The 12,838-nt window shown below is 54.6% G+C and overlaps 2 protein-coding genes across 2 annotated transcripts; both read right to left on the bottom strand.

The window, feature by feature from the left end:
- Positions 1–10,101: 10,101 nt before the first annotated feature.
- Positions 10,102–11,612, bottom strand: ERG10 (erg10, acetyl-CoA C-acetyltransferase; the record flags this gene model as incomplete). Its single annotated transcript, XM_036774665.1, has 6 exons — positions 10,102–10,140; positions 10,198–10,309; positions 10,359–10,551; positions 10,613–11,067; positions 11,126–11,490; positions 11,544–11,612. The coding sequence occupies 6 exons, from the start codon at positions 11,610–11,612 to the stop codon at positions 10,102–10,104; spliced, it is 1,233 nt and encodes a 410-aa protein (XP_036633167.1).
- A 291-nt stretch (positions 11,613–11,903) lies between these two features.
- On the bottom strand, positions 11,904–12,451 carry PC9H_005088 (uncharacterized protein; the record flags this gene model as incomplete). Its single annotated transcript, XM_036774664.1, has 2 exons — positions 11,904–12,211; positions 12,268–12,451. 2 exons carry the CDS (start codon positions 12,449–12,451, stop codon positions 11,904–11,906), a joined length of 492 nt encoding a protein of 163 aa, XP_036633166.1.
- Positions 12,452–12,838: the final 387 nt, after the last annotated feature.

Raw genomic sequence — 12,838 nt, 5'->3', positions numbered from 1 at the left:
CGGTTCTGCGCAACCCGAGAGACAGAGGCGTCGCCGTCCGAGTGAACCTGTAAGGTAAAACCACATGCTTCGTCTATCCAACCCTCAACATCTTCTACATGGACCGGGTCTTCTTCGACTCTTCTTCGTCGTGAGAGGCCATCGGCCGGTGTGTGATCCCGGGCGGGAACGTGCTTGAGTTTGAAGGAAAAGGTAAGAATGGCGGCGATCCAGCGGTTCATCGCAGCGTTCGGAACGATGTCCGGATTGTTGATCATACCCTTGATATATTTCGCGTCGACTTCAACCGTGAGATTGCGAGCTCTGATGAGCCAAAGCTTCGTGGCCTGAAGCGCCCGGAAGAGTCCGTAGAGCTCGATTTTGGATTGGGAGTAGCGGGATTCGCGGTCGTTCCAAGTGATGGATCTGAAACGGGACGGATAGCGTTTGTTGTCCGCGCCTACCTGGGAGAGGATGAATCTGACGGCTACGGTGGAGGAGTTGACGGCGAGTATGACTTCGCGATCGGATGAGTGGTCGATAGCTCGGAGAGCGGGGGAGGTGATGGCAAGATTCTTCAAGGTCTCCATGGCTGCCAGTTCGTCCGGACCCATGACAAAGTCAATGTCCTTCTTGATCAACTGCACAAGTGGTTTAGCATGTTTCGCAAAGTCTCGGATGAAGATACGCATGACTCCGGTGGTACCCAGGAAACCCCGGACGTCAGTGACGTTCTCGGGCACGGGCCAATCGTGAATCTTTTGGACCCTGTCATCGTCGGGTTCTCTACCCTCGTAAGTGCACATGTGTCCGACAATAGAAGCGCGCTGAACACAAACACGTAGCTTGACTCCGGAGAATGTTCCGCCGAACTTCTTCATCCGGTGAGCGATCTGATGCATGTTTGCGATATGTTCATAAACGAAGCGCCGGATGTTCGGATTATTGGGTAGGGTTTCGTAGGAGCCGTCGGGTTGCTCGTATCGGGTAAGCGGACCCTTGACAGGGCAATCGTCAATGTATGGATCGGTGACGTGGGGAATTTCGTCTGGCATAATGAAGGTGAGGTCGCTGTGCTGAATCTGGACGGAGTTGGTGAAGCCCATAGGAATGACGGTGAGACACTTAGCTCTGAGAGGCGTTTGGAATGTTGTGAGATCCCGCGAGCTTCCGTTGGTTGAATCCGACAAACAAGTCGTAAATACTGTAGCAAGACCGGCCTCCAAAGGTTTCCGCGTAAGTTTCGACCCGAGGCGGAATAGAGGCATCCTTGATAGTGGCAGCGTTGAGAGGCTGAAGATCGTGGACCAGACGGAGAGACTTTCCATCCTTCTTGAGAACACAGAACCAGCGGGACCGGTAAGAAGAACTGGATTCCTCGTAGACTCCGGACTTGATCTTGTCTCAGATGACACGGACGACCTCATCGTAGATGCCCGGAGGAATCGGAATGTTTCGGAGTGCCCAGGGAACGTGCTCGATGGTCGGCATCACTACAGGGTCAAACCATTCGTCAGAGAACTTGCCTCGTTCATCCTCAGACCATGCGAAAGCATCCTCGTCCGTTCGGATGAACCAGTGCGCGAGTTTGATTTCCTTGGGAGAAAGCCAGTTGTCTGGGTCGACGGCTTGTTTGTCAGCGCGTTCCTGAGTGTACCGGAGTCCCGGAGTGAAGTCGGGTGGTTGAGTAGGAAGCGGGAGAAGGTCGGCTAAGATGTCGGGAGGTTCGCGTCGAACAATCCAATACTGTTCGGGGAGGGTAGTGGAGACAGGTACTGTGCGATTGGCGACCTTCCGGTAGGGCTTCTTTCCGTATGTTGGCATCCGGGCAGTTGCTGCAAAGACTTCTGCGGGCAGGGCTGGAGTCGGATCATCAGATGAGGCGGGCGGAGCGTCGGCGTCGCTATGGATAAATCAGGATGTAAAGGTAGAGTAGGAAGTAGTGGTGGAAAGGGGAATATCCAAATATGAAGCACTCCGAGTAATTGTAAGGGGACACTCCTATTTTCTCCTATTCCCCCTGTCCCGCCCCCTTCCTCCTCGTTCCTTTCCCCTTTCCTTCATCCCCTTTCCTTTCCTTTGTCCCCTTACCTTTCCGCTTCCCTTTTGTTCACTCCCTTCGCATCCGAGCCCCGTCCGGTGACTCCAAAGTCTTCCCGCACTTCGGACTCGCTCGGACTCGTAGATACACTTCGGGGCTCGTCCGGGCTACCTCTATCCTCCTTTCCCACTTCATTACTCCTTGTCCCCACTTCCCCAGATCGCTGGCACGACTCCTGTACATTCCCCTTCCACTTCATTATCACATGCCCCCTCGTACCTTGTGATATTCGTTCAGACCTGTGGCTGGTGTACTGTACAGTTACCCTTCATTCCTCCCACGCTACTACAGTATATACTTCGCTTCCTAGCATGGAGAATCCCCATCCTGTTCTCTTTGGATTCTCCCTCTGCTAGGTGAGCAGCTCTCTCATGTATTGTAGTTAGTCTTATTCATTTCTTTGGATTCTCCCTCTGCTAGGCTTGCACTGTGCGGCCATCTTGAGGTTGCCCTTACAGCAGAACAGGATCTCCCATCCTGGCACCAGAGCCCTACGGAAAACGTCCTGCGCCACTCCGGACTCGTTCCCGACGTCTCTCCGGTTTTGCGGACATTCCGGACGCTCTCCTGCTACTCCCACCCACCTCTGAGGACCCAAGGAACTCCATCCCTCGCTCCCCTGACGACTCCGAAATGCCGGGCGCTTCCAGCCAGATCCCGCCATCCGAGCCAGTCGCTTCAGGACCGGACTCCGAGACTTTGCAGACCTTGTGGGCTCAGACGTACGAACACCAAACCCGAATCAGTTCCATCCAGGATACACTCGCCCGAATTGAAGGACTCCTCCTAACACCCCGTCCGACTACTCCGAAAACGACTCCGGACTCCGAGCTGAGGGGCACTGAAGCCTCCCAGCATGCCCCGAGTCGTTCCGAAATCACCCCGCGTTCCCGTTTGAAGCCCGCCTCTCCCCCGATCTTTGACGGAAACCGCAAGGATGGTCGCGCGTTCTACAACACGTGCTCCATCTACTTCCAGCTCTGTCCGGACCACTTCCCGACCGAGCACGCCAAAATCCTCTGGTGTCTCTCCTTCTTCCAGAAGGATTGCGCCAAGGAGTATGCAGACATGGTGCTCCGGAGTCCGAAGGATCCGTACTTCGAATCCTGGGCCGCCTTCGCGACTGAATTCCGGACTCGCTTCCTTCCGGATCGGGAACGCGAAGCCGCCATGCTCAAGCTGGAGTCCACCCGGTACCACCAAGGGCGTCGGACTTTCCAGGAGTACCTCGACGAGTTCCGAGACCTTGTAGACCAGTCCGGATACTCCGAGGGCTCCAACATCACGATGAAGTTCCGTCGCAGACTGGACTCCATCATCCAGAGCCGCGTTGCCGAGTCCGCAGACTGTCCGGACGAGGATGACTTCGAAGGATGGTACAAGGCAGCGCAGCGGGTTGCTGACAACCGTGCTGCTAACCAATCCTTCCACTTTGGCGTGCACTCCGGAAACTCCGGACACTCCGGATCCCTCGTCCGACCAGCAGCCAGCTCCGGAGTCGCTCGGACTCCTGCGGGTGTACTCCCCGCGCCTCGGACTCAGCTCCCGCCTCTGCAACCCCGCTTCCAACTTCTGCCTCCTCCGAAGGCTCTCTCACCCGGCGTCCCCATGGACGTCGACCACACCCGCTCCCGGCCCGCCGCTTCACAGCTCTGCTACCGGTGCGGCAAGCCCGGCCACATGTCCCGCGAGTGCCCACTTCGGTACGACGTCCGGTTCATGACCACCGAGGAGCGGATGTCCGCCATCGAAGATCTCCTGACCGCGGCCGATGTTGTAGAAAGTGCGGGGACCTCAGAAGGAATAGACGATGAGGGAACGGCCCCGGTTGAGGAATCGGACACAGCGGATTTTGTCCGGACCAACAAGTGATCAGTGCGACCTCGTTGGTAAATAACCAATTTGCTTGTCTTAGCGTAGACGAAATAGACGATTCCAATCACTCCGATGATTCGTCTGACGCTAAGCAAACGACTCCGGTTACAATCCGCACACTCCGGAGGTTTCGCCCGCAGTGGGAACGGCGGCTACCCAGTAGCTATAAGATCTCCGCGCTGCCCGGCAAGCTTTCGCTAGATATACCCGTTGAAGTGCAGAGCACGGATACACAACACAGATGCACCCTGCAGGCCCTGGTGGACTGCGGAGCCACCGGAGTCTTCATGCATCCGCGCTTTGCTGATGCCCATGGTTTCACCCGACGCAAGCTGTCCGCTCCGATTCCGGTCTTCAACGTTGACGGATCACCAAATGAGAACGGATCTATCTCCGAAGTCGTGGACCTTGTACTCCGGTTCAAGGATCACACAGAACGGATGCTTTTCGCAGTCACTAACATCGGACGCCAGGACATCATCCTTGGATACACCTGGCTTCGGAAGCACAACCCCGAGATTGACTGGCAGACAAAGGAGGTGACCATGAGCCGCTGTCCGTCCGGATGCGACACCTGTCGGAAGGAGTTCCGCCATGACAAGCTGACCCGACGCAAGGAGTCCGTACGACTCCGGGAGTGTCGTACGGGTCCGATGCCAATGGTCAAGGAACTGCACTCGGATGATCTCCCAGAGCTTCACGACTGCGAGGAAGATGATGAGGATGACAATGCTACAACTCCGGACGACTCCGGACTTGAGAGGGGTGACCGTATCTTCGTGGCTATTCCTCCTCCGACTCCGGAGTACCTTCGGAGTCTTCAGGAAGAACATATCCGGGCTTCGGAGACAGTCTCGCAGCGCCTTGCATTGGCTTTCCAGCGCAACAAACCCCACGATCCTCGGAACAGCGCAGTCCTGGACTTCCTCCAGGAATTCAAGGACGTCTTCGCAAAGGAGTCCTTTGATGAACTGCCCATGCCGCGTCCGTGGGACCATGCCATTGAGCTACTGGACGGAGCGGAACCGACCTCTACCAAATGCTACCCGCTGTCCCCCGCGGAGCAGAAACAGCTGGACGAATTCCTGGAAGAAAATCTCCGGACTGGTCGGATCCGCCCCAGCAAGTCGCCCATGGCTGCCCCGGTGTTCTTTGTTAAGAAGAAGGATGGATCGCTCCGCTTGGTCCAGGACTACCGGAAGCTCAACAGCATGACGGTCAAGAATCGGTACCCACTTCCGCTCATCTCGGACTTGGTGGATAAACTCCGGAACGCTCGCTACTTCTCCAAGCTCGACGTCCGGTGGGGCTTCAACAACGTCCGGATCAAGGAGGGCGACGAGTGGAAGGCCGCGTTCCGGACTACGTGCGGACTCTTCGAACCGTTGGTAATGTTCTTCGGACTAACAAATAGCCCATCCACCTTCCAGACCATGATGAACGACCTCTTCCGGGAGCTCATTACGGAAGGTGTGGTCATTATCTATCTGGATGACATTCTGATCTACACCAAGACGCGCGAAGAGCATCGCCGGGTCCTCAGGCGTGTCCTAGAGATCCTCCAGCGGAACAAGCTCTTCCTCCGAGCGGACAAGTGCGATTTCGAGCAGACCAAGGTGGAGTATCTCGGAGTCGTCATCTCTGAGGGTAAGATCGAGATGGACCCCGTGAAGGTCTCCAGAGTTGCGGACTGGCCGACCCCTCGGACTCGGACTGAACTCCAATCCTTCCTTGGGTTCGTCAACTTCTACCGCTGGTTCATCAAGGACTACTCGCATATTGCCCGGCCTCTCTTCGACCTCACTTGCGCAAAGGAATGGCAGTGGAACGACTCCGCTCAATCCGCATTTCTTCGGATCAAGGAGCTGATCACTTCGGAGCCCGTTCTGGTCTTTCCGAAGGAGGATCGGCCTTACCGGGTTGAAGCGGACTTGTCGGATTACGCTACGGGTGCAGTCTTGTCGCAACTGGATCCGGATGATGGTAAATGGCATCCTGTCGCATTCTACTCTAAAAGTCTACAGGCTGCGGAGCGGAACTACGAAATACACGACAAGGAGATGCTTTCAATCATCCGGGCACTCGAAGAATGGCGACACTACCTTGAAGGCGCGGAGACTCCGTTCGAGATCTGGACGGACCACAAGAACCTGGAGTACTTCATCAAGGCCCAGAAACTCAATCGTCGTCAAGCCCGCTGGTCGCTATACCTCTCCCGCTTCGACTTCACTCTCCAGCACCGTCCGGGTCGGACAATGGGTAAGCCGGATGCTCTCTCGCGCTGCTCGGATCACTCGGATGGTAAGGATGACAACAAGGATGTGGTTTTACTTAAGCCGTCCTACTTTGCCGTCCGTGCCACGGGTGTCACTCTTGAAGGGGAGGAGAAGGATATCCTCACGGCTATCCGGACTGGAGTGCGAGATGCGAAGTTCGAAGACGCAGTGGCAAAGGCGGCAGAGGAGCTGAAGAAGACCCAGGGCAGTCGCAAGACAGTCCGAAGTGCGGAATGGTCCCAATCGGACGGACTCCTCATGTTCCGGGGTAAGATCTACGTTCCGGACTCACCGGACTTGCGTCGGACCATTGTAGCCCAGCACCATGACACTAAGGTCGCAGGACACGCTGGCAGATGGAAGACCCTAGAGCTCATTTCGCGCAGCTACTGGTGGCCCAACATGTCCCGGTACGTCGGATCCTACACCCGCCATTGCGACCTCTGTCTCCGGACGAAGGCCCAAAGGCATCCGCCCATGGGTGAACTCCATCCGCTTCCCATTCCGGATGAACGCTGGGATCGCCTGAGTGTTGACTTCATCGTCGAGCTTCCGGAGTCTGATGGGTTTGATGCTGTCATGAACATGGTCGACTCCGTAAGCAAACGCGCCCACTTCATTCCAGCTCACACCACAGTGTCTGCCCTCGGATCCGCAAACTTGTACCTGCAGAACGTCTGGAAGCTGCACGGACTCCCTCGGTCCGTTGTGTCCGACCGGGGTCCGCAATTCGTCGCAGAGTTCACCCGAGAAGTCTACCGGATGCTTGGAATCAAGCTGGCTGCCTCCACTGCGTACCACCCTCAGTCCGACGGACAGACGGAACGGACCAACCAGGAACTCGAGTCCTATCTCCGGATCTTTGTCGGAGAGCGTCAGGATGACTGGGCTCGCCTCCTACCTATGGCGGAGTTTGCGTACAACAACCGGGTCCATGCGTCCACTCAGCAGTCACCCTTCCTCCTGGATACTGGCCGTCATCCTCGTCTCGGGTTCGAACCTCATCAGCCACCGTCTCAGATGGAGTCCGCAAACGAGTTCATAGACCGGATGAAGTCCGCAGTCGACGAGGCTCAGTCCGCATTGGTCAAGGCTCAGGACGACATGAAGCGCTACTATGATCAGCGTCGGACTCCCGCTCCGGAGTACCAACCGGGTGACAAGGTTTGGCTGGACTCGTCGGACATCAACCTTGCCCGACCCTCCTGGAAACTCGGACACGCACGACTTGGTCCTTACAAGGTCGTCTGGAAGGTTGGCAAGGCAGCGTACCGGCTCCAGCTCCCTCCGGGCTTATCCCGTCTCCATCCCGTCTTCCCCGTGGTCAAACTCTCTCCCTTCGTTCCGGACCCCATCCCGGGTAGACGCCCTGTCGCTCCGCCACCTCCGCAGCTCGTTGACGGAGAAGAGGAGCATGAGGTAGAAGAGGTCCGAAATAGCAGACAGTTCGGTCGGGTCCTGAAGTATCTGGTGCGCTGGCGAGGCTATGGTATCAAGCACGACTCCTGGGAGCCCGCGAGCAACCTCCAGCATGCCGCCCGGAAGGTCAATGTTATGGTCCGGTCTGTTCCGAATACTATCTTTCCTGATATCTTATCTAAACGCGCAGGACGCGCCTATTACTAATTCACATTACGGTACCTTAGTAAGATCCTCACGCACAACACATGTCCGCAGTACATTACCAAGCACCTCATGGAATCGGTGCGCGTTCCATGGAAAGACGGCTGCAGTAGGCATGTAGTAGTACATGAGGGTTACGCATGTATTTTAGTATTTAAGTACCAATAACAGGCCCTAGAACGCTAGCTCGTTCTCTTGGGATTTCCACTAGTAATAGTGAGAACTAAGTCAACTAAGCTATTTCATCTATTCTTTTGGTTTTAGTATTCTTGTGGGAGCCACGTTAGTCTTTGACTAGTGTCGCCCTAACAGTCAAGGACTTCCATGATCGTCACCCGGACGCAGTACGCGTACTCCGGACGAGTCCGATGAATCTGACGACTGCTCTACCTCTCCGGATGACTCCTGCAGCACTGGACCAGTCCTGGGAGCGTTGGCGCAGTCGGAAGGCTCCGGGCTCCGCACAGTCGTACTTCAACATCTTCTCGCAGCAGTCCGGAGTTTCGGGGTTGGTGAATTCATGGCGCGGCAGGCAGGAATCTTCGCGTCGGGTCGCCGCAACCTTGAAGGGGGGGTGATGTAAGGGGACACTCCTATTTTCTCCTATTCCCCCTGTCCCGCCCCCTTCCTCCTCGTTCCTTTCCCCTTTCCTTCATCCCCTTTCCTTTCCTTTGTCCCCTTACCTTTCCGCTTCCCTTCCGTTCACTCCCTTCGCATCCGAGCCCCGTCCGGTGACTCCGAAGTCTTCCCGCACTTCGGACTCGCCTCGGACTCGCTCGGACACTTCGGACTTGCTCGGACTCGTAGATACACTTTGGGGCTCGTCCGGGCTACCTCTATCCTCCTTTCCCACTTCATTACTCCTTGTCCCCACTTCCCCAGGTCGCTGGCACGACTCCTGTACATCCCCCTTCCACTTCATTATCACATGTTTCCTTGTACCTTGTGATATTCGTTCAGACCTGTGGCTGGTGTACTGTACAGTTATCCTGCATTCCTCTCACGCTACTACAGTATATACTTCGCTCCCTAGCATGGAGAATCCCCATCCTGTTCTCTTTGGATTCTCCCTCTGCTAGGTGAGCAGCTCTCTCATGTATTGTAGTTAGTCTTATTCATTTCTTTGGATTCTCCCTCTGCTAGGCTTGCGCTCTGCTAGGCTTGCGCTGTGTGGCCATCTTGAGGTTGCCCTTACACCTCACCCTGCTTCGGCCTTGAAACAGACAAAAGTGAGACATCAACGAAATGGTGACCTATGGTTGATCACTGTACACCAAACTCTCAACAACCGTGCCACAATTATCACAGCTTACTGCATCATTGCTGGGATTCCCTGGGTAGCATAAAGTGTTGGATTCTGACAATCTAGGCAGTACAGGGGTTACAGGGGTTCACGTGACTACGTAGATAGTTCGCGCGTGCATGTATACTTTTTCTTCATGCGTTTGCTGGAGTCTCAGCCAAACGCAATACATACCTGCTTGCTCACTCGGAATTCGCGCGACCTCACCAGCTTATTTCAACATCAAGTTGGTGTCTTTCTGTCCAAGACAACTTGCGGAGAGGCTCGACTGTCATCCTCTCGATATAGAGGTTGTTCCGCAGCCTAGGGCATCCATTGCAAACACTAGCGGCTTCAATGAATTTCCCATGCAATTTTGCTTCAAGGTAGAATCATTAACATGCCTAACAAGAGCTGAAGATGCTTCCGATGAGCAAGGGCATCTGCAGAATCCTAAATACTCACGTTGGGCCTCACATGCACACCCCGAAATCGTTAACTCCTAGTCCATATATATATTGTTGAATAAACCCGCGGTGTCAGCCGCCGCAGAGCTCATGCCCCTGTTTGAGGTGTCGAATAGATTGCGTGCAAAAGGGCAACAAACATTCATTGCGCAAAGGGCCTATCTAATCATGATTGCGTGTTATCGGTGAGCCACCCTACCCCCTATCAACCAGGCAGTAAGTATACGAAACTAGATGCAGCGGAACACTGTCTGCTACCTTAAGTACAATACTGGGGATAGAAGTGAGCGAGGTGTTCGTTATGGGATAGGTGGCGGACTCGCGGAGGGGGTTCTGATACGTGCCTTCTTCACCTCAGCGAGAGGTTGCTAGCAGACACGTCCCCGGTTTTCCTACCATGTGGTCGAGTCACTCGTCTGAGGCAGTGTCGTTTGGGAAGTCTCTATCTTTGTATTGATGCAAGGATAACAATGAGGTGAATGATAAGAGAAACTAAAATTACAACTTCTGAATAACCAGCGCCGATGCAGCGCCACCCTAAGGAGGACACGGTCAATTAAATCATAACGCACGTGGATGCGCCCATGGACTTACCCCATTGCAGATACCTGCAGCGCCGTACTCGCCGGACTTCAAGGCGTGGACAAGAGAGACGATGATACGGGATCCTGAGTTGCCGATGGCATGGCCGAGAGCGACAGCGCCACTGTAGAATGATGAGAACCAGAGCGCAACGCAAGTGAGACTAAACGTACCCGTTAACGTTCACCTTCGCTGGATCAACGCCGAGAACCTTCTCAGCAATGCGAACGACTACCGAGAAAGCCTCGTTGATCTCAAATAGTGAGATGTCGTCGACTGTGAGGTTGGCTTTTTGGAGGGCGATGGGGAGGGCAACTGTGGGAGCGACAGGGAAATCGATGGGTTCGACACCAGCATCGGCATATGCTGATAGTCATATGTCTAGGTCAGGTGCCAGAATATTTAATATCTACAATCAAATACGTACAGATGACTTTAGCGAGGGGCTTTATGCCGAGTTCCTTCGCCTTTTCAGCAGACATGAGGATGAGAGCAGAGGCACCATCGTTGAGGTTGGAAGAGTTGGCAGCGGTGATGGATCCACCCTGCTTGAAGGCCGACTTGAGCGACGGCACCTTCTCGTAGATGACACGCTTGTATTCCTCATCCTCCTTGAAGATGGTATCACCCTTCTTGCCCTTGATCGTTATCGGTGCGATCTCAGCATCGAACACGCCTGCCTTCCATGCACGTTCCGCTCGCTTGTACGACTCAATGGCATGCGCGTCCTGTGATTCACGGGTGATCCCGAACTTCTCGCCAGCTGACTCGCCACAGTTGCCCATGGCGAAGTTGTTGTAGACATCCCAGAGACCGTCGTTCTCCACCGAGTCTCTAACCTCAAACTTGCCAAAGAGGGGGTTCTGCCGGGGAAGCAGGAAGCTATATTGAGATGGAATGAGCGATCGGGGGCAATAGACGCGACAAGGCCTAAACGTACGGAGCATTGCTCATACTCTCCATTCCTCCGGCGACAACGACACTGCGGTCACCGGCACGGATGCTCTGAGCAGCCAGTATGATGGACTTCATTCCGCTAGCGCAGACCTTGTTTATCGTGGTGGCATCGGAACTTGTCTTCATGCCGGAAGCGAGAGCGACCTGGCGAGCGGGGGATTGACCAACACCAGCTTGGACAACGTTTCCAAAGTAGATCTCCTCGGCAACAGCGGGGTCGACGCCTGATGTTTCGAAGGCATGCTTGAGTGCTACGGCACCGAGCTGAGGGGCAGTGAACGACTTCAAGGCTCCGTTAAGCGAGCCGACAGCCGTACGCGAGGCAGCAACAATAACAGCTTCAGTGGACTGGCCAGCTGGTCAGCAGAGAAACCAAATGAGCAGCAGCAAAGCAGACATACCATTTTGCGAGCAACAAGGGAGATGAAGGAACGAGGGGAGGAGCGAGGAAGAAGACGCGCTGGAAACATTGACTTTTATTGGTGATGCAGGGATAAGGATAATAATCTGTGGCCAATCAGATAGCTGATGTCTGTCTCAGATCGTACGACGAACAAGGAATGAGACGATCCGACAAAAAGTGAGCGTTTTTCAAAGAAGGTGGAACAAGAAATGCAGAACTCTCACCAAACCAATTACATACCAAGCTCCGGGTCAAGGAACTCCCCTGTCCGGGCAAGTGCAGTCGCAGCGATTTCATGTGGAATTGGAGAAACATGCATTTGGGACAAGACGGAGATAAGTACAACAGTGATAGCGGTCTACTCTAGATCTACGGCCGTACCAACGACCATGAACCACGTTTCCAGCCAGCGGACCAGGCGGCTTTCATCATTCCAATCAGGATTGTGCTGTATTTCATCCATGAGCTCACCTACCACATTCGCCGTTTCGCAGGGATGGAGATACCAGGATGGCGATCCTAATACGGGATGGTCGCCTTGTGAGAGAAGGGGAAACGCTGCATCTCCTGCGCTAACGGCAAATGTCGTAGCCTTGGTGTCTTCACGGATGGAGGAACGGAAGAACGCCGTTTCAAGAATGTCAGAAATTGGCAAGGGGCTGCCATCTGCAAAATGAGTTGTGGTGCAAGCTAATATTACCGGCAAGCTGCTGTATACCCACTCGAATCGAAGATGTTGAAATAGAACGCTGGCACCTGGAAACTGGCCGAATAAGCGACATGCTGATGGCACGACAGACTCTCGGTAGCCGTGGGCTTTGTCGCAGCTTCATCGGCCTCTTGATCCTCGCTGTCCATGTCGTAGATTGTCCGGTGCAGCATAACCGTTCGAGTCAAAAAGCCCATGCTAGGAACGTACTGGAATATCCGTTGAGAACGCGTCAAAGCCAGAAATGAGGCCCCGCACAGCATGCTCTTTCCAGCACCACCCACTTAGGCCAATTCCTGGCGAGCTAGAACCACCATCGTTATGTTTGGAGACAAATGCCTGACAAGCTTCGTTGAATTGGGAGCGAGTGAGAAAGGACGGCATGAACAGATGTTGCCTGAACGAAAGAGCGCCAAAGCTTGGGCGCCTGGAAATTGCCGTAAGCTGTATAGCTCTCGAAAATAAAGTTTTCAGCCACTGTCCCATACGCAGCGTCTAAATTCATAGACCTCGTCAAACGCAACACCGAGCCCGACCAACTGCCGGCACACTCCATCTCGCGGTCTCACCCCCACCGCACATCA

Source organism: Pleurotus ostreatus, assembly GCF_014466165.1.
Source record: "Pleurotus ostreatus strain PC9 chromosome Unknown scaffold_3, whole genome shotgun sequence".
NCBI classification, from domain to species: Eukaryota; Fungi; Basidiomycota; class Agaricomycetes; order Agaricales; family Pleurotaceae; genus Pleurotus; species Pleurotus ostreatus.
Note: the sequence above shows the minus strand (reverse complement) of the source record. Positions and strands in the feature narration are given on the sequence as shown.